The sequence below is a fragment of the Dendrobates tinctorius genome, unplaced genomic scaffold, assembly GCF_039654945.1.
Source record: "Dendrobates tinctorius isolate UK_male_01 unplaced genomic scaffold, ASM3965494v1 ptg000020l, whole genome shotgun sequence".
Classification (NCBI taxonomy): Eukaryota; Metazoa; Chordata; class Amphibia; order Anura; family Dendrobatidae; genus Dendrobates; species Dendrobates tinctorius.
This window is the reverse complement of record NW_027361688.1, coordinates 31,409,311-31,431,501: the sequence shown is the minus strand read 5'-3', so window position 1 is coordinate 31,431,501 and position 22,191 is coordinate 31,409,311. Positions and strand designations below refer to the sequence as shown.

General features: G+C 44.1%; 1 protein-coding gene across 1 annotated transcript in view; it reads left to right on the top strand.

Moving 5' to 3' along the window:
• Positions 1-20,067, top strand: part of LOC141083598 (platelet-derived growth factor receptor-like protein) — a 33,986-nt gene extending 13,919 nt beyond the window's left edge. Inside the window, exons 2-6 of the mRNA XM_073567941.1 lie at positions 11,559-11,889; positions 14,717-14,868; positions 15,014-15,307; positions 19,258-19,397; positions 19,684-20,067. Coding sequence (XP_073424042.1) covers positions 11,559-11,889; positions 14,717-14,868; positions 15,014-15,307; positions 19,258-19,397; positions 19,684-19,905 — 1,139 coding nt within the window. The 3' untranslated portion in view covers positions 19,906-20,067. The remainder of the gene's footprint in view (positions 1-11,558; positions 11,890-14,716; positions 14,869-15,013; positions 15,308-19,257; positions 19,398-19,683) is intronic.
• The last annotated feature ends 2,124 nt before the right edge of the window (positions 20,068-22,191 follow it).

Below are 22,191 nucleotides of genomic sequence, written 5' to 3'. Positions count from 1 at the left end.
GCTCTGCATTTCAGGAGAGGATGAGGCTTCTTATGGAGTGGGCACTGCTTGTCAGGTTCTCGTACCTTTGTCTCTGATTGAGAGCAGCCAGCAGACCTGTAATTGGAAATTGGAGAAGAAACATTAGTTTTGTGCACTGCCACAGATGTTCTGCGTGGGTTTGCAGCTGGTGGTGGTGCGGCATATGACATTGTAAAGTCAAAGCTGGGATCATTTCTGATTGCCACTTGTTCGTGTATAAAGTCTACAAAAACGGAGAAGGGAGGGAATGAAACACCGTGTTTGTATTTGTACGTGGAGCCACCTCTCCTGTAGATTGTAGGGCAACTTTTGGACTTTAGGGTTAACACCTTTGGCTGTATCGAGGTATGCGAGTCCTGGTAGGTCACCTTCACATTTGGCAACCAGGACCTCTTGTAGTAGGTCACCTAGCTCTCTAAGTTTTGGGAGACCTTTGTTAGATATTTTAGGAAAGTCATCGATTCTTTAGAACAAGGCTCTCTCTATTACCTCTGCAGAGCCGTAACACTCATCTAGCCTCTTCCAGATCTCTTTAAGGCCTATTTGAGGGTAGTTTATATTAATGTCTCTGATCTTTACTGCGTGTTTGACTGACTCTTCTCCCAGGTATTTGACTAAGAGGTCTATCTCTTCCCTGTTTTTTAGCCCCAAGTCTCTGGTAACATTTTGGAAGGAAGCTTTCCAAGCTCTGTAACCTTCAGCGTGGTCAGTGAATTTCATGAGTCCCCTGGCAACTAGATCACGTCGTGTGAAGATCCTAGCAAGTTCTGATGTGAACCGGTTGTCAGCAGAGTATACTGGTGATGGGTCACCCTGATAGTGATGTGAGGTGCGTTCATACCTGTATCCTCAGGGTGGCGCCAGCCGGTGTCATATTGCTTCGGTCTGACATATGGTGTGTCAGCAAGGTGATTCACGTTGGTTACCTGGTGAGGGGCAAGGAAGACAGGAGAGTTGCTTTGTTTCACGTTTTCCTGGAACTGAGCCTCATGATAACTCACTCGTTTCACTGGATGTGTCGTGCTCCTGGTTATAGTTTGGATCAGGAAGTTCATTAACATATTGAGATGTGCGTTTTGGTAAATCTTGCAGCAGCAACTTCAGACTTGACGTACTGCTGCGACTACGCAGTTCAGGGTTGTGTGCGGCTTCCAGTGCTTCTGCGAGTGCTGCAGCCGCTTCCTTTTTTGCAGCTAGGCTCTCTAAGGCAGCATCCACTCGTGCCTTCTCTAACTGCGCCTTTCTCTCTTGATCAGCTCTCTCATTATCTATGCGTGCTTTCTCTAGTTTAAGTTGCATCTCTATGTCAGCATACCTTGCTCGTATTTTGGCGGCCTCAGCATTTGCGCGGGCAATGGCGACTGCGCTGCTGATAGATACAGTCTTTGAGGAGACGGATGTAGCAGATTTTGTCCTGTGTGATTTGTGGGACATGGTGTCTTAGAGGGTTGTCTGGCTGTGTAGAGATTGCTGTAGCTGTGTTAGTCTCTGTGTAGCCGGTGACTTGAATCTCCCTAGATGAATTTCTGCAGCATCACTAGTTCCTGAAAACTGGATGGGGCTCTTCTCTCTGTATTCTACTAGCTGGAGAGCCGTCGTTTCATTAGCGTCCTGCAAGATAGAAAGCTCCTCTCTGTATTCCCACTAGCTGGAAAGCCGCTGTTTCACTGTCATGCTCTCACTAAATGAACAGGATTCAAATAGCTTAGCAAGCAGCTAAACCGGTATACCAGGTCCAATAAGGGAGACTGTAGTTGAATCTGTGTGGTTTATTGAACGTAGGTATATAGATGAGTTGAAACTAGGAACAGAAATACATGAAGACAATCAGTGTCGGGTACATAGAAAATACATATATACATAATGTACATGACTGAACTAACAGCTGAACAAGGAAACTATCTAAGCTGGCCAGTAAGAGAGACAGGAATTTATAAAGGGAGCGTGTCACTTACCAGCGATGCTAACACTGGGCGAGAAGATGGATGAGGTGTTTCCAGTACGCAAACAGATTGGAAATGGAGGACTAGACAGGGAAATGGGGCTGGACTAGACCATAATCCCTTGCAAATTTACCCAGAATACATTGTGGATTGGAGGGAAAATACAGGAACGAAAATGAAACTAAGATAACACTGCAGTTATATCTTTTGGCCACTAGATGGAGCTAAGAGAACAATAAACATTAAACTGTATGGAAAACTGTGCTGTATTGTGCATAAATATGTGACACTTCAGATTTTGTATTAGTCTAGCCTGATGAAGAGACCTGAGTAGTCTCGAAAGCTTGCAATGTGTTACCATCTTTTAAGTTAGCCATTAAAAGGTATCAACCATTGATACTCTCAATCCTGAATATTTTTCTATCTACTGGCTAACACGGTACAAAGATATACATCTTTCCTGTATGGAAAACTGAGCATTCTAAACATACAGCAATGATTATATGTTATCAGAACAGGCAGTTACGAGTCATTGATTATGTCGGAGACAGAACAGATGCACTGACGGCGGAATTTTCATGAAATCACATCCACTTTGCTTGGACAATTAAACAAAGCAGAATTTCTGTGCAAAAGAAGCAGCAGAGAAAATCTGAAGCATTTACGCTACATGTGAACGAGGCCGAAATGTTCAAGCAAAGTGAATGTGATTTCATGAAAACTCCACCCTCAGTGCATCTACAGATGCTGCTGAACGGTGCGGTTTTTGTGCTTTTTTTCTCTAAAGGCTTCTATGTGGAGCTGAAAAAAACGCATGTAAAAAAAAAAAAAGGGCAGTTGCATTTTTAATTTTAATTATAATTACAGAATCAAAGCTTTTCCGTAACATTAAAAAAGCTTTAAAAACGCGACTTCAGATCTGCAACAAAAATGCATCAAATATGAGTAAGAAGATATAAAAGAAACTCAGCAAACATGCAATATTCAGAAAAGATGGTTATTGCGTCTTATTGTGCAGAAACCTGCAAAAATCATATAGAAAAAAGCAATGCTAATAACCCAGCATTTACACTGTGTGTGAGCACAGCCTCAGCATTACATTTTAATCATTTTTTTTAACAGAGAAAAAAATCAATTACGCCATTTTTGACGCCGCTTATCGATCTCCATAAATAGTGTGATCGCTGTGTTGTGCGGATTGTTACAGGGACACAAATACGTATGTCCATGTTACTTGCTGATTTGTGAGGTTTATATTTAAAAGAAGCGACGTGAAAATGACATGATTGTAATTGTTTTTCATTATTTTCTAGTAATTATATAGGAATTTTTTTTTTCTTTCTAGAATCCAGGGACATATAAATACACTGCTATGTACAGATGTTTCTCTAGGTATAAGTAGTATTTGTCTGAGGGTTCAGAGTCTGCAATGCAGCTTCAAATATTAACCATCCTCCTAGTGTTGTCAGCAGAGGCTGTTGCTCATCGCTTTGTCTCCTGCAATGATAGAGGTCGTGGGTTCTATTCCTATGAAGACCAGAGAATTATTTAATTAATGTAAGTACAAAGCAGAAATGCCACCCCACACCCCTCAATGAGCATGTTATGGAACCCGCTAGGCAAAAAGTGCGGTGGCTTTTATTTTAACCCCACCTAGAAGTGCGAATTCCTGATAAGCCCAAGAGGGGAAGGTTTAGAGAGAAAACATAAAAGTTCCTGTAAGAAAAAGTGATCCCCAATGGCTGAAAAGTCCTGACCTAAGTGATTAGGAGACTGAATCTTCAGATCCCCTATGGGCTGTGAAATAAAATCATCATTTTCCTTAGGTCTCGGTGTTGGTGCCATAGCTGTTGATAGAGACTATACAGATATCTATCCTCTCCACTCTAAAAAGTAATAATATTTACAAGGAGCCAATCATTTACAGACATTTTTATTATTATAGGGGCAGTATCTGCTTCCAATCAGTGGGACACAGGTCCTGATTCCAACACCTATCGGTCAGAAGACCACTGTGAAGTGCGCAGCTCCGGCATAAGCCGTGTGCATAGAGATGTGTAAGGGCTCAATAGTAAGTGTATGTGTCCGTACACCGCTCTGAGGAGGAAAATCACATCCTGCAGAAAGGAATCAATGGAGTCGCTCTGCTCTCATTGGCATCAGTTATTAGATGACCCCTTTCTCTTAGGACAGAGCAGATATCCATCACTGCTTGGTGTTGGGAGACAGACCCTGAAGGAGGCATTATACCAGCCCCTGCTGGATAATGTCTGGGGCATTTCCTAGAGCAGAGCACGTCCATCTAAAATATAATTGGCAATCGGCTGTCACAGCTTCCGGCAATTGTGCCGCTATCCCACAATCCACAGCGTCGCACAGGAAATACGTTGACCACCATATTGGAATACCCAAGTGATGGGTATTCCAATATGGCACCCGCTGATTGTAACAGGCCATTGCGCAGTATCACCAGCGGGACACCCACTGCCGCCGTCAGATCATATTTACCCCCCCGGCGCGTCTCTGCAGCCCCCCTGCTTCTCTCCCGCCTTCCTTCAGCGGTCATGTGGTACCGCTCATTAAAGTCATGAATATGCGCATATTCATAACTTTAATGAGCTGTACCACGTGACTGCTGAAGGAAGGAAGAGCTGCCGGAGAAGCAGGGGCTGCAGAGACGGCGCCAGGAGGGGGTAAGTATAAGCGATATTCACCTGTCCCAGGTCCATCGCTGCGCGTCGCTTTGTCTTCCGTGTCCTCTGTAAGTGACGTTCAGCAGGGACCGGTCCATTCTCTTGTGATGAGTAGAAAAATCTCCCTAAGGTAAAAGTTTCTCATGTTAGGGACTATATATACAGTATAGGTACAGTAATATATTGGAGGTGAGGGGTAGTCTGATGATGTGACGGCCTCAGTGATCCACCACATGCATCCGTGAAGGTTAATGTTAGACCTGTTAGCTTAATCAGCATTAACCAGACTTTTTTATGTGAATCTGTCACCTTGTTTTTCTTATTCCCAAGTCAGATTAATTCTGTACCTTTCTTTTTTCAATCCTATAATCCTTTCCTTAGTAATATATTTTCCAACTTCTATCGATATTACCATCAGTATTACACAAGGTAAGTATTGCAAGTACCGGAGTCCTGAGCAAGCAGAGCGGCCCGCTCACAGGCGCTGGGACTGGACCACATAGCACGCCAGTGTCCCTGATGGCACTTCCCTGGGTGCGCCGGGTGCTGACGCCATCCCTGAATACTGCACAATATATGGACAGGCAGGGGCGGGCTGGGCCGGGTGGCAGGGAGGGAAATGCCCACTGGCCGCTCCCCCAGCAGCTGTGCAGGGCCGGAGTTGATTTTTTTGTGATTCTCATTTTAGCCACTCCGATCTAGCCGGCTGGGCTAAGAAGGCTCCGCCCCTTCAGGTGACATCATTCCCTAGTCGCTGCCCTGCGGTGTCGGGAATCTGGATGAGGTCAGTATAAACCTCATTATTTTTTATATGAACTGACTGTGGGGCCGGGGGACACCTGTTAGACCACCCGCACTACTCCGCAAGGGATTTGGGAGAAAGTAACACTATCTCTTTATCCTATATGTGACCCACCGCGGCCATATTAGGCCATGTTTATGGACACTCATTGATGGGGAGGCCGTCAATACTGATACTTTGAGCACTTTAACCTTTTTGGCATTTTACCCCGTATTCTGGATGTTTATTATTATTTATGGCTTGCTGTAATAGGTGTATGCATATTTATATAGTTATATATTATTTCCTTTTTTCCTTGAGGTTGTGCTACATTTCCTATACTGATTCTCTATTTCTTGCTCTGTAAATTCTTAGTATCCCCCTCTGTTGGGGTATGTTTTTATGTAGTTTGGAAATGTAACTTTTCAAAAAAATTTTTAAAAATTTTACTAATAAATGTTAAATTTTAATATATTCATGGTTCACTTCATTTAGTCAGTAGATTAATTACTGCTCTCTTAGTTTGTATGCATTTTTGGGAAATGCCATTTGGTATTTGGAGAACTTGTTGATTACCATCATACTATATATATGGGGAAGTGTGGCCATCATAATATATCATATACACACACCATATATAATCGTGTAGAGGCCGAGTTTTTCAGCACTTTTTTTTGTGCTGAAAATGCCCTCCTCGGCTTATACACGAGTCAATTGTCCCAGAAAGCCGGCAGGGGAGGGGGAGTGACGGGTCACTGGGGTAGGAGCCGGCGGCTGTGGCTAAAGCCTGTGCCGCTGCTGTAATGGCGCACAGCACCAGCCTCAGCCGCCAGCTTCCAGCACACATCATACTCACCTACCTGCGCGCCCTGGGTGCTGGCACCAGCAGCTCTTCCTGCCGAGCAACCACGTGGCCCCACTCATTAGGGTAATGAATATGCACTGCTCTCCACTCCCATACGCGTGGAGTACATATTCATTACCCTAATGAGCGGGGCCATGTGATCGCTCGGCAGGAAGAGCTGCTGGTGCCGGAATGAGATGCTGCCAGGGCTCGCTGGATGGTAAGTAGGATGTTTGAGTTTCTTTTTAATAATAAGCATGCAAACAGAGATAGGAGATAAGGAGCCATGCATACAGGGTCCGGACGAGGGAGCCATGCATACAATGACAGGGAGGGGGGAGCCATGCATACCAGGAGAGGGACGGGGGAGCCACACATACCAGGACAGGGATGAGGGGATAATGCGTACCTGGCTTATACTTGAGTCAATAAGCTTACCCAGTTTTTCGTGGCAGAATTAGGTTCCTCGGCTTATACTCAGATCGGCTTATACTTGAGTATAAAGTATACAGTATATACAGTATATATATATAGGGGACAGTGGGGACCATTATACTATATATAGGGGGCAGTGATGACTATCATACTATATATAGGAGGAAGTGGGGACATCATATTGTATATAGGGGCTATGTAGAAATTTTACTAAATATACAGTGGGTACGGAAAGTATTCAGACCTTTACATTTTTCACTCTTTGTTTCATTGCAGCCATTTGGTAAATTCAAAAAAGTACATTTTTTTCTCATTATAATATACACTATGCACCCCATCTTGACTGAAAAAAAAAACAGAAATGTAGAAATTTTTGCAAATTTATTAAAAAAGAAAAACTGATACAGTATATCACATGGTCATAAGTATTCAGACCCTTTGCTCAGTATTGAGTAGAAGCACCTTTTGAGCTAGTACAGCCATGAGTCTTCTTGGGAATGATGCAACAAGGTTTTCACACCTGGATTTGGGGATCTTCTGCCATTCTTCCTTGCAGATCCTCTCCAGTTCCGTCAGGTTGGATGGTGAACGTTGGTGGACAGCCATTTACAGGTCTCTCCAGGGATGCTCAATTGGGTTTAGGTCAGGGCTCTGGCTGGGCCAGTCAAGAATAGTCACAGAGTTGTTCTGAAGCCACTCCTGTGTTATTCTAGCTGTGTGCTTAGACTTTCTCCCATCTAACCTTACTGCATCTCTGGAGCTCAGCCACAGGGATCTTGGGGTTCTTCTTTACCTCTCCAACCAAGGCTCTTCTCCCACGATTGCTCAGTTTGGCTGGATGACCAGGTCTAGGAAGATTTCTGGTGGTCCCAATCTTCTTCCATTTAAGGATTATGGAGGCCACTGTGCTGTTAGGAACCTTGAGCACTGCAGAAATTCTTTTGTAACCTTGTCCAGATCTGTGCCTTGCCACAATTCTGTCTCTGAGCTCCTTGGCAAGTCCCTTTGATCTCATGATTCTCATTTGGTGTGACATGCACTGTGAGGTCTTATATAGACAAGTGTGCGCCTTTACAAATCAAGTCCTATCAGTTTAATTAAACACAGCAGGACTCCAATGAAGGAGTAGAACCACCTCAAGGAGGATCACAAGGAAATGGACAGCATGTGACTTAAATGTGTGTCTGAGCAAAGGGTCTGAATAGTTATGACCATGTGATATTTCAGTTTTTCTTTTTTAATAAATTTGCAAAAATTTCAACATTTCTGTTTTTTTTCAGTCAAGATGGGGTGCAGAGTGTACATTAATGAAAAAAAATGAACTTTTTTAAATGTACCAAATGGCTGCAATGAAACAAAGAGTGAAAAATTTAAAAGGGTCTGAATACTTTCCGTACCCACTGTATAGGGAGCTCTGGGGTCCTCAATGTATAAGGTTACTTTCACATTAGCTTTTTTTTTAGCGCAGAACTTCATGCGCAATAGAAACGCATGCAAAAAAACGCATCATGCGTTTTGCATGCGTTTGCGGTTTTTAGGCGCATGCGTTTTAACCAGTTTCTAGCCATGTTAACTCTTAAAATGCATGCGCTTTGTAACTCAGGCGTGTTTTTGCACGCCTGCTTTCCCATAGACTGTAATGCGTTATTTTTGTCGCATTCCGTGCGCAAGTGTTTTTTTTTATGCCGTTGGACGGACCCAAAAATGCAACAGGTTGCGTCTGGTGCGCCTAGGTGCATGAGCACGAAAACGCATACGAATGCGTGCAAATGGTAGACCATGCACACGCCTTGTTAAACATAGGTGCGCATGACGCATGCGTATGGACGCGCACGATGCGCTGCGCCAAAAAACGCTAATGTGAAACCAGCCTAATAAAGGGCTTTGGGGACCATCATATTGTGTATTGGGGGCTGTAGAACCATCATTCTGTATATACAGAGCTGGGTGGGCTCTCAGAGGACATTTTTTGTTATAAATGGGGACAATATTAGTTTTGATAGGGGCACACAGTTTCCATTATTTATTTATTTTTGTTGGGGGGGCATTATTAACTTTAAGTGGACACTCAAGGGTATTTGTTGTTGGAGGGAGGCACTTGGGATATTATATAGAATACAGACCTTTGCACAGTAGGGGCGCTAATACTTTCTATGGGACACTTTCATTTTTTGGGGAGAGAGTAATCCTAATAATGGCACCATTTTTTAAATATTGGGGTCAGTGTTCCACACCGCAAGTGCACGCAGACTGGGGAGTTTTTGTAGGTTGGAAACAGATGGTGACGTCGCTGGAAATGTGTTTTTTTTGTAATCTGTGCTGACAATCTGTGGCTGGAGAAGTGGTAATGGAGGTCTGGGCCAGATGGAAAAGACTGGAAAAGTGAACGACCTGAATCAGAAAGAACGTCATGTGTAAGTTACTATATATAACTGTACTGTAATCACGTGTATGTTCTGCGGGACTGGTATCTACCAATATACGGTTACTGTAAGGTGGTAATATTGCTCTTTTTAGTAGTGTTTTTATTTTTTTATTTAGTAACAGCTTAATGTGTTTCAGTCATTATGTAGTAGAAGGTGTATGGTGGTATCGCTGGTCTTTGTATAGAGTGTCTTGTTATGTAGAGGTAATGGTCATATTATTATGTATTCGCTGTGTAGTGGTGATGGTGGTGGACATTGTGCAGCCGTATTTTGGTCTTTTATAGTAGTCATTTTGATAAGATTGGTCTTTGCATTGTGTGTTGTTGGCTAGCATCAGTGGTATACTGTAATTAAATATGTACAGATGCTATTTTAAATGGCTATAGGGGGGTCATATGGGGAAACATGCACTTTGGGGCTTGGACCCATGATCTTATAGGACCCTAGCAAGGCCCCTGCCGTAGTGTGTGTTTACATGTCTGTGTTTCTGGAGTTGTATGTTTGTAGGTAAGCTCTGTTATAGTACCATATCTAAGCAGTAGGCTTGATTCTGGTACTGTATCAATGTAGTGATCTAGATTCTGATACCATATGTAATGTATGCTGTAAGCTTGGTATTGTTCCCGTATCTATGTAGTAAACTTAGTAAGTTCTGTTCTGCTCCCTTATCTCTGTAGTAAGCTCAGTTCTGCTCCCTTATCTCTGTAGTAAGCTCAGTTCTGCTCCCTTATCTCTGTAGTAAGCTCTCTTCTGCTCCCTTATCTCTGTAGTAAGCTCAGTTCTGCTCCCTTATCTCTGTAGTAAGCTCAGTTCTGCTCCCTTATCTCTGTAGTAAGCTCTCTTCTGCTCCCTTATCTCTGTAGTAAGCTCAGTTCTGCTCCCTTATCTCTGTAGTAAGCTCTCTTCTGCTCCCTTATCTCTGTAGTAAGCTCAGTTCTGCTCCCTTATCTCTGTAGTAAGCTCAGTTCTGCTCCTTTATCTCTGTAGTAAGCTCTCTTCTGCTCCCTTATCTCTGTAGTAAGCTCAGTTCTGCTCCCTTATCTCTGTAGTAAGCTCAGTTCTGCTCCCTTATCTCTGTAGTAAGCTCTGTTCTGCTCCCTTATCTCTGTAGTAAGCTCGGTTGAGCTCCCATATCTCTGGAGTAAGCTCGGTTCTGCTACCATATCTCTGTAGTAAACTCTGTTCTGCTTCCTTATCTCTGTAGTAAGCTCAGTTCTGCTCCCATATCTCTGTAGTAAGCTCGGTTCTGCTCCCATATCTCTGTAGTAAGCTCAGTTCTGCTCCCATATCTCTGTAGTAAGCTCGGTTCTGCTCCCTTATCTCTGTAGTAAGCTCGGTTCTGCTCCCATATGTCTGTAGTAAGTTCGGTACTGCTCCCATAGCTCTGTAGTAAGCTCGGTTCTGCTCCCATATCTCTGTAGTAAGCTCGGTTCTGTTCCCTTATCTCTGTAGTAAGCTCGGTTCTGCTCCCATATGTCTGTAGTAAGCTCGGTTCTGCTCCCTTATCTCTGTAGTAAGCTCAGTTCTGCTCCCTTATCTCTGTAGTAAGCTCAGTTCTGCTCCCTTATCACCGTAGCAAGTTCCTTTCAGTTCCCTTATCTACGTAGTAGTCTTGGTTCCGTTCTTGTGTCTATGTGGTCAGCTTGCTTCTGTTACAGTATCTATGTAGGCAGTAAGCTTGGTTCTGCTACCATAGCTATGCAGCAAGCTCTGTTCTGTTCCCATACTATGTAGGGTCACACTTGCAAGTGCAATGCGAGAAACTCACGCAAGTCTCTCGCCTCAATACGTGTCACTGCCGCCGGCACTTGGACCGGAGTGTTCAGCTGCATAGAAATACATGCAGCAGCGCACTCCGGTCTCGAGTGCCAGTGGCAGTGCAGGGTATTGATGCAAGTTTCTCGCATTGCACTCGCAAGTGTTGCTCTGGCCTTAAGCTTGTTATCTCTGCTGCTATACTGCAGCGGTCAGAGACAAGCAGGGCAGAGATGGGCCACCACAATTCGAGGGACACTGCCTTGTGATTGCCCCCAAGGCAGAAAATTGCCAGCCAGCCCCTGTGCGCACCTGTTTTGAATGGTGATTGGGAAGTAAGCCCAAAGCAGTTGCTTTTCCAATATGAGAACTTTTTTCTTATCATATGTTGGGAGGAGAGTTGGGAAGCTTCCAAGCACATTAGATCAGGGGAGGACTCCTGCCTGAAGGGGAGAAAGAGGAAAATGGATCATCTCCGGGGACACAAAAATTTCTTTATATATTTTTACTGCTTTGGATACAATATGAGACAGAAAAGTACAAAACCTTCCACCAGTCTGCCTAAGATCACACCCAAAAACCCAGAAACACCCTTAAGACCATACACACTTTGTATTATGTACCATTAGCTATCGAATTTAATCATGCATTTCTTCCTAGCTGAATGTGATGTCAAGCAAAAACAGGAGAAGGTTGCAAGCCACAAAATGACGAAGAAAGCGGCCCTTGGGGCATCAACCAAATCTACGACAAAGAAGCCCAAGCAGGACCTCATCAAACGTCTGCCCAAGACTAAACCTGCTTCCTCGTCTTCCCAGGGCCAAACAGCAGGGTCCATTCTGTCTCAAGTTGTGGAGAAAGGAAAGTTTCAACCAATTAGTGACACAGTGACAATAAAAGCCGGTCAGAACTTGGATCTCCGCTGTAAGGGCACTTCTGTCCGCTGGAACTATCCTCATTACTTGCAGGAGGATGATGAAGGAAGATTAAAGTAAGTAGTGAAGGTTACACAAGTCATAGATTAACAAGGAGCGGTGGCATGACATGTCAGTCATTGGCTCTTGGCAAGTTTTGCTTGACAGTGGCCTTTACGACCATACTTTTCAGATAAAAGCATTAGGAATTGCAGTACGGATCCGTAAGGTGGTTATTGTCTCTTGAAGACAGCCTCAGTCCATACGTTCAAATAGGAAATATATGGATGTGATGCTGAAGGTCCTCCTTGAGGACTTCCTTTATAAGTAGGATCGGAGATCTGCCGTTTTGGAGAGCCAAAGCCATCCTTGAAGTGTAAGATTTGGTTTCCTAACAACTTCCATGAAATACTATATACGGGATGTCATTAATTGTCCTCGAAAAATCAGTTATTTGCCAAGGGTGCCAGTAGTGGAACATAGAGTCATCAACTGATTGCCCTGGTGGCTGCTTATTGGAGACAACTCCTTTAAAAAGAGCATGTCATGCCCAAAATGGATTTCAAATGAGCTATACAGGGATATAGGGGATTTAGTCCCTATAGAAATCATTCTGCACTTGGTTCAGTGCCTGAGAAAGTAACATTTAATTTGCATGCAAATGTGAGGGATTCGATGCACCTTTGGTGTGGCCAAGAGCTTGATGCGCCATTACACCCCTTGATTTGAATGTTGGGGGTTACTCCTCACTTCTGGTTAACAGTGATTCGTTCCAAGACAAATCGCTGCTTCCAAGACAAAGTCACTACTCTTCCAGGTGTTTTGAACTGGGTCATCAGAGGAGCCAGGGAAGAGAAAGTGCCCGCCGATGTATGCTTGCATGGCAGGGCACAAGCATTGTTAGTGTGCATGTGTGAGAGGAGCCTGGGCCGTAGTCATGGCTGACGTAGATTGCTCAATCACACCTTGATCTCTCGCCACATGCATACAATGTAACCTTTGCAGCGTACCTTCTTTAACACCTTTTGAACCATCAGGGTCCTCTCTGATCTGCTGTGGGTTCACTCCTGTCGGTTCCATACAAAGAGTGACAGAGTCCAGTTTCAACTTGTAATAAACAATTTTACTTGAATCCATTCGCTGTACGTCCAGCTCAGTTATAGTAACATCACAGGGAACATCACAGTACACATTCTTGTCTATTCCTGTGCTTTTCCCCACTTCTTCTAGAATGCTCCCAGGTCGTACCGACTCGTCCAGTACCGCAGCGTTCCTTCTGTGCAGCTTAACTTCCTTCAGGAGTTCCCCTGTCCATTTTGCCCCAGACATAAGGGCATCTGCCCACGTAGTAAGCTGCCACATCTTGGTGCTGCTGCATTCCTCTGCTGCTGTGTCCTTCGGTTCCCAAGCCCTAGACGACAGGGCTACTAGCTTGAACGTTATGTGGTCCACTGTGTTGTCTGGGCCCTAAAGCTCTACTGGACTGTCTGGGGTCCCTGGCCCTACTGACTAAAATGCCAGGAACTTGCTGGCTTACCCACAGTTGGCCCCTCCTAAGTTAACTGTTACCTATCCTAATCTAGATGTGCTAAAATGCCCCCCTCTAGTGGGCTAACTAAATTATTACGCTTTCACTGAACAATGATATACATATAGCAGTATTAAGTACATAACATTATTTACAAAGTAAGACATTCAGAACCGGAACGTGTTTAGGCCTTAAACAGTTTCTGTGACCCCTTACAAATGTGTGCCCACTCTGGCTGACTTTAGGTAGCACTTGCTCTGTGGAGTGAGCACGTTAATCAAAAGTTGGGGAAGCTCCCAACATGCAAAATGAGAAGACGTAATGGTGCATCAAGCTTTGGGTCACGCCAAGGGTGCACTGAAGCCACCCTCATTTGCTTACAAATTAAAGGTTTTTTTCTCAGGAACTGAATCAGTATCAAGTACAATGCTGGTATAATTTTTAAAGGGGTTTTATAGGATAGCTTGTTTAATATCTATTTTGGAGGAGACAGACTCCCTTTAATAAAAACATTCCTGGTGATCAAGGATAGCAAACGGGTTAATGGTAATGCACCCCGATGTCAAGGGTGGTGAAGGAGGTTATAGCAATATCTCCAGTGGTATAGAGTACATAGGGATTAGTCCATGTCCAGAGGCTTACCTATTTTGTCTCAGTCTTATTTCAACCTCTCCTGTGTGCTGCACTTTCGTAGTAGTCAGATTACAGTAGGAAGTATAGGGGACTGTTTGGACTAGGGGCAAACACTGTGAAAAGAGGGCGCCTGTGCCCTGTGTATGGGGTCTTTGTAGTCCAATAACTCATCACAATGCACCCGTCTATGACTCTGTAACAGAGGCTGCTTACAGCTTTGGAGATGGAAGATGGGCCCCTTTTTCGGTGCAGATCACGTCAATGGTATGTCTGTCCTAGTTCGGCCATAATTTCATATTGCTCACTAAAGAACAATCTTCCCCATTAAAATGGATTTTTGGCTTAGTCCAGCACGCAAAATAAATTGATGAGAACCCATTGCTACTAATTTATTTAGAATGGGCAAACATCCCTAATCCAAGGCTTGGTCCTAATCCAAGGCTCAAAACCACTGCAAGGAGTGCCACCAAATTTTGGATGTGCCTAGACATTGGCTGGTCAAGGGCCAAACTAGGGAGACCTTGCAGATGTGTATGAATGGAAAGTCTGAGTAACCCCCAATGTTTTTTTTGCTGCAGTTTATCATCTTAATATGCTTATTAATCATATACATGGGCTGCAAAGTTCTACTGTTTTGTCGAGCTATCAATCAAAGAAAGTCACCTATGTGCAGGTCACTTGCTTCCCCATATAGAGATATTTATTTTTTAATCAAACAGATCATTTTGTCTATTTCATCCTAGGATAAAACACTTTGGACGTTACAGCCAGCTCATCCTGATTAATGCCTCATCAGCCGATACAGGGGAATTCGGCTGTGGTGGTTACCAGTGCAGTGGACATGGCTGCCATGATGGAGAAGAGAAAACCGGCAAGACCTTTGTGTTTGTGGCAGGTGCGCTGTTATACACGAGCACTGGTGTAAAAACGCAGACCATAACTCACCTATAGATAACTGATGGTTCGTTGTCTGCTTTTAGATGCTCACTCATAGATTAACCCTTAGACTTACCTCATTTTCTCTAAACCTTATCCTGCAGATCCTCAGGAACTTTTTGTGCCAACAGAAGACTATTATGTGGTTGTCCAGCTTCGAACACGACAGCCAGCATTACTTCCATGCCAAGTTACCAACCCACTTGCCAAAGTGACTCTCCATAGGGAGTTTCCACCAGAGCAGATCCCCGTAGATGGGGTGAAGATTGCTTATGACCAGAAGAAGGGAATTGTCATATACCAGCCACAACCATCTTTGGCGGGATCTCTGTTCTGCATTGCTGAGCTTGGAAACCTTCGACAGATGTCGACCAAGTACATGCTGATATATGTGCACTGTAAGTGCCGTTACCATACTCCACTTACATAGAAAGATCAAATCTAACAGCCCCACAACAATTCATTGTCCTTTAGGCCTCAATCAGTCTCAGACAAAAATTCCGAGAGTCATCAGTGTTTTTTATTCAATTATCATCAGTGTTTTATAGATAAATTACAAAGTGTCTCCGATTCAGTGCACTGTTAATCATTGACGGCAGACGGATTTCACACTGATGCCATCTGTGTGCTGTCCGTAATTTTCCCGAGCCGGTCATTTTTTGTAGACCACTGAAAACATAGCTAGAACACATACATGACTCGCAAACGTGCCTTACCGTCAATAAAAAATAGTTCACCACATGTAATAAATAGTGATGTGCTAACCGAGTGTCTTCAGCGTGCTCGAAAAATATGTTCGAGTCCCCACAGTTGCATGTCTCGTAGCTGTTCGACAGCCGCAACACATGTAGGGATTACCTAACAAACAGACAATCCCTACATGTGTTGCTGCTGTCGAACAGCTACGAGGCATGCAACTGCGGGGACTCGAACATACTATTTGAGCACGCCGAAGATTGTTAGCACACTTGGATAGCACCTTATCCCAGCACCTACGCTCATCACTAGTAGTATAAAGCAATGAACTTATGAAATTCTCACCAAACTATGATGGTAAAACCTGGCACTGACCAAACTCTGGTGACAATCTCATAAGAAACATTGATGAAACTCAAACCTGTTTTTGAGTATGAGAGAAATCACGGACATCTGAATGAGTGGGAATGTAATAACAAAATGCCCAAATCTTCCCGTATATCAGCATATATGATATTCTACCACCATGCAACATCTTCAAGGAAGTTCTAGAAATTCTTCTTCATAAAGTTTAGATTGAACCAGACATGATCTTTAACGATTCCAAGAGGCATCCAACAATGTTATGGATCATAAATATTTTTCCGTAAGAGTGACATTTACTTTTGCTTTTATGTACCACACTTTACCAAAAACTGGTTGTTGTGCCACACAGGATTAGGAAGAGATGGCTGCTTCCTTCCCAAAAAATGCCCACCGGTTGTGTTTGGTAGGGCATATGAGCCATGTTTCTACCATTGTGTACAGCCCCTCTAAGGCCTTATTAAGATGTCAAGGGGTTTTTTTTTGTGCACATGGTAAAAAATGGACCGTTTTCAATTGTGTGCTGGATCAGATTTTCAGCCATTTTTCATCTGTGTGTCCATTTATTATGACACCCGTTTGTCTCATATGCAAGAAAAAAATTAATTCTAAACTTCAGCACTTTGATGACACATGGATGGTATCCGTTTGCAGTCCATTTTTCACAGACTTATTAATTTGGATAAGAACAGTACAGCTTTTGTTTTCTCTACAAAAATGTTCATACAGTCCCAAAACTAAGCATCATGCACACAACTTGCTTTGAGGATTTATTATGTATGCATCTGAATTCAATGCTATATCTCCATTTTCACGGAGAATATTACATTAAAAAGGTGCCATAAGGAATGCCTACAGTGATGTTATAAAGGTACCGGAAGTGAAGTTCGTTGGATGCAGTGAAGAGCAGGATGCAGAGAAGGGGTTAACAAAGTTTACTTTGAACAGGTTATTAAGGTACAAGGGATACTCCGCACAGGGAGATGAAATCAACAATGAAACACTGAGCGCAACAACAGAATTTGCACAAAAACAAAATATTTGGGGGGAAGAGGGAATATACAAAAGAGGTAACTTATCGCTTCAAGTTCTTGTTGGGGTGATGCTGGAATATCTCCCGCCGGTGTCGTAGATCATGGACAATGTATCTGGCTCTGTTGTGAAGGAATGAAATCCACTGTCTCCCGACCGTGCCGATGTATCCGGGCTTGCTTGGCTTGGGTGCGTTGGTAGGTAGAGACATAGTAACATAGTAATTAAGGTTGAAGGGAGACTTTAAGTCCATCTAGTTCAACCCATATCCTATCCTAACTTGCCCTAACATGTTGATCCAGAGGAAGGCAAAAAAAACCCATGTGGCAACAGTAAGCTTCACATTGGGGAAAAAAATTCCTTCCCGACTCCACATACGGCAATCAGACTAGCTCCCTGGATCAACGCAATATTAAGGAGACTAGTGTATATACCCTGTAATATTATACTTTTCAAGAAAGGCATCCAGTCCCTTCTTAAATTTTAGTAGTGAATCACTCATTACAACATCATATGGCAGAGAGTTCCATAGTCTCACTGCTCTTACAGTAAAGAATCCGCGTCTGTGAGTATGCTTAAACCTTCTTTCCTCCAGACGTAGAGGATGCCCCCTTGTCCCCGTCACAGGTCTAAGAGTAAAAAGATCATTAGAAAGGTCTTTGTATTGTCCCCACATATATTTATACATTGTAATAAGATCACCCCTAAGCCTTCGATTCTCCAAACTAAATAACCCCAAGTGTAATAACCTGTCTTGGTATTGCAGACCCCCTAGTTCCCTAATAACCTTGGTCGCTCTTCTCTGCACCCGCTCCAGTTCAGCTGTCTTTCTTATACACCGGAGACCAGAACTGTACACAGTATTCTAAGTGTGGTCGCACTAGTGACTTATATAGAGGTAAAATGATGTTCTCCTCATGAGCATCTATGCCTCTTTTAATGCATCCCATTATTTTATTTGCCTTTGCAGCAGCTGCTTGACTCTGGCCACTAAATGTGAGTTTGTCGTCCACCCATACACCCAGGTCTTTTTCAGTGACTGTTTTGCCCAGACATCTCTTTTGCTGGTTCTTCTGGGATGTCGTAGAACACGAGCAGCATACAGGCTCGCAGGCCACGGCAGCATGCGAACCTCTAGCAGGCTCGCTATGATCAGAGCGAGTAAATTATCTTTCACTGCGATCGATAAGGACCGGACCGGTATGAGAACGTCTAGGGGTAGCTCAGTCAGGACGGGCACCGATGGTAAGTCAGTCTGGAGGAAAATAGCGTAGGAGGCATTCGCAGTTGAAGCAATGGGGAGGGAGTCAACCTTCTCCTTGTACTCGTGCTGCCTTCCCGCCAAATCTATCCTGTTCCTGCGCTCCGTCCTTTTTATCTACCCCACGCCCCCTACCGTCCAGTGCAAAGGTCCTCCCCACTCAGATAAATTGTCCCCCAGCAACAGTGGTAACAGTCCCAATAGTTCCAGCCCCAAAGTGCTTAGAGAACCGCGTGTGTTTGTGTCCCATATTAAATAGATTTGGTTTCCTTTGGTGTTGAAGAGTTTAACAACCCTTTCTATGCTGGTCAGAAACTTGCAGCTAAATTTTCAGCTGCTTCTGATCTGGACATTATCTCTCCCTATAAAACCTGGTCTGACCCTCCCTGCCTTGCCAGTGAAAGCTTTGCTTCCTAGCTCCTTGGAGACACTTTGCTGAATAGGAGACCATTGTTGCTACTGGAGAATGTTGCGTGCTGTTTTTGGGTATATGCTGTCCTCATTGTCCTGTTCCCATTTGGTTGGTACATTCATATCCTTCCCTATATTCCGCTTTAGCTTTTAGTGTTTGTATATTTGTTGCTTTATATTATCCCTGTTTTGTATTTGCTTCTTGTTTCCTTACATTTCTGTCCTAGGCCTCATGGGTTGGGGACGGAATAGATCAGGGTTAACAGGAGAACAGTAAGGTCGGAGACTCAGGCTTCTCTACCTTAAAGAGTACCCTCAGGACATGGATAGTCAGGGTCCCAGGACAGTTTGAGGCCACATTTACTGACCGAAGACCGTCACTGCGGGACAAGTGACCACAACCACAGGAACTTTGAGAGCCAGTAAGGAGGTTTGGGGTTGGTTACAATAGAGCCTAAATGTCATCTTCTAATGTGTTCAATAATCCTCAGTTGCACCAAGAAAGCTGGTTGTTGGGTTATGAAGTAAAAACTGTCACTCGAAATATATGATTTCAACTTCAAAACGTTATGTATTTTTTTGCAGACCCATCAGCCCCACCCAAACCCACCATTGAAGCATCAGTGAAGTCAGTACGAGCAGGAGAGAATTTTATTGTCACCTGTACCGTTTTAGGCGAACCGGAAATCAGTGTGGAGTTCACCTGGGAATATCCTGGGCAAAAGGTAAAAGATAAGTCAGGGTTCCCCAACTCCAGTCCTCCAGGCCCACCAACAGATCATGTTTTCAGGATTTCCTTTGTATTGCACAGGTGAAGCAATTATCACCTGAGAAATACTAAGGAAATCCTGAAAACATGATCTGTTGGTGGGCCTTGAGGACTGGAGTTGGGGAACCCTGAGATAAGTGACCTGGACATGTTGGAAACTGTAGTAATGTAATCATGATTAGATCTTTAAAGCCATAGTCATAAAATGACCATCACAGGTTCACGGCTCTCTCTTTCTACAGATTGGCCGACCTCCTTATGTCCGGGAGAACACGTCACAGACAAGACGTGGAGGAACGTTAATGCAGGAGTTTCAAAGTATTTTGTATATTGATGAATCTCGTTCTGTGGATGATGGCACTTATACCTGTACAGCTCAAAATTTACAGGGGGGCACGTCCGTAACCACAAGGGTTACTGTCCTCCCACCAACAACTACAACCCGAGTAAGAAACCAAGGATGAGACGTCTAGGTCTCAATGTGTATGGAGGTTCGGTGACGTCATTAGTTCTTTGTGATCAACAGATTTATACATAAAATAAAATTTATCCTTATAGTTTGAATATTTTTCAATGACTGGTTCTACAGTCTCATAATAAACACATTCTGAAGGTACTGTATCGTATCCGCTACATTAAATGTCTAATAAAGTGTTCATCTCAATCCAAATATCAGGTTATCACCTTTCTGCCGTGGTCTCAGGCAAAATTCACTTTCATCCAGGTCAGTCTAATGGCTTTAGATCAAATTGCCATGGAAATTAGGTCATCTAGAGTAGCAGGGATGTCTCAACCAGCCAACTCGTGCGTAATCCTTCCGGACAAATCCTCTGCCAAAGCTTCATTGTTTCCGCAAAGTTTGGAAGACGGTGCGGAACCGGACGCCATACTGGTTTAGACAGACTTCCATGATGTAGTCTGAGAAGTCAAAATGCAGCAGAAGACATACAACCCAACTCATCGAAAACCTTATGGGAGACCATCAGAAAGGCTTGCAGACCCAAGGTCACACAATCCCCTCTCCCCGTCAAGGGGTTGAGACACGTTAGGGCCTCTCCTTCAAGGTGGGACATTAAGATTCCCACTTTAGCCCAATCCGAGGGAAACTGATGGTCCAATAGTTCATAGTGCAGCGTGCACAGATTTAGGAACCGACGGCACTGCTTAGGATCCCCGCCGTAATGTGGCGGAGCAGATAGACGAGTTGCTGGCTGAGTAGTCATGGCCGCAGTTGCTGCAACTTGATCTGGAGTGGATGATACAGCAGACGTCAGGGCTTCCAAACGGGTATTGACTGTCCGCGAATAGGACAGAATTTTATCCTGCTGATCTCGTTGGCGGGACATCTTTTAATACAATTCTGAGTGTGAGGAGGCATTGGGATCAGCAGGGTCCTGAGCAAACTCACACACATTGATCGTGGAGACACTTTGCCACAAGCCGGGCTTACCCAGGAGGGGAGTGGTAAAGCAGCTACCTGTTTTTTGATAGAGCTCCTTACGGTGATGTTAGGCTTGCTCTGCCAGGTACCACTCTTGGGCGGTCCCCGCTACTGCAGCTGATGACCCCAAGGGTCTGAATAGCAGTCATGGACATGGAGTCACTGACAGGATTCGGATACAGGTATCTGAGCTGGTACAGACGGTACGGAATCTGGAACACTAGCCGGGATGAACACTAGTGCTTGTTCAGACAACACAGGTTTCAGGAACATGATCTGGTTCAGACAACACGGGATTCAGGTTCATACAATATAGAACTGAAGGGCAGTGACCTGGCAACATACTAGCTGCACACACACTAAATAGGGAAACTACAGGGGTTGCTCAGTCACCTCCCTACTGGGGAGGGTGCCTTAAATACCGGATACCTCCCAATTATTGGTTGGGGACATTTCCAAAGCGCTGCTCCTTTAAGAAACGGAGCGAGTGTGTACTAGGCACACCGCCGGGAGACCTGCATGACGTGCGCAGGCCCAGTGAAGCAGGAAGCCACAGCAGGGAAAGCAGCCACTACCGAGCAGCCGGGGCGATGAATATGTTGGCGTCCCTACTGGAAGGACGGGAAGAGGCAACGGAATTGGCTTTACAATAGGTGACATGTTTCTGATTGAAGTAGTTCTCTTTCTTTTCTTCTTCATCTTTTCCAAATGCCACGATGACTTTTCACAACTACAGCTCATCTCTGCAGACTCCAATCTTCTCCGGTGTACTTCAGCACATTCTGACATGGTGCCTTTAAAGATAAGAATTATAATGCTCCTGCATAAAAATATCTGCCCTACTCATTTGCCTCCTCACACTCCCCATCTGCATATTGACACCTCTATCCTGTGCACTCTCACTGTCTTTCATGCTGTATCATCTCAATACTGCCCCCACACTACCTAGTCTCTGTATTTTGTCCCCTTTTCTCTCCCCATACTCTCTTCTCACATTCCCCCTATTAACACCTTACACATTCCCCTCGCCATACTGTCTCCTCACACATACCCACCCCATCTGCCCATACTGTCTTCACACACATTCCATTCCTCCCCATACTGTTTTTTCCCAACAATCCTCCCATACTATCTCCTCACACATCCTCATACTGTCTCCTCACACACTTTCCCCCTCCCCATACTGTGTTCTCACACATTCACCATGCCTGCCCATATTGTCTCCTCACAAAGTTGCCATCCCTTGCCCATACTGTTTCTTTGCACATCCTCTTCATCCATACTGTCTCTTCATACATTCCTCCACTGC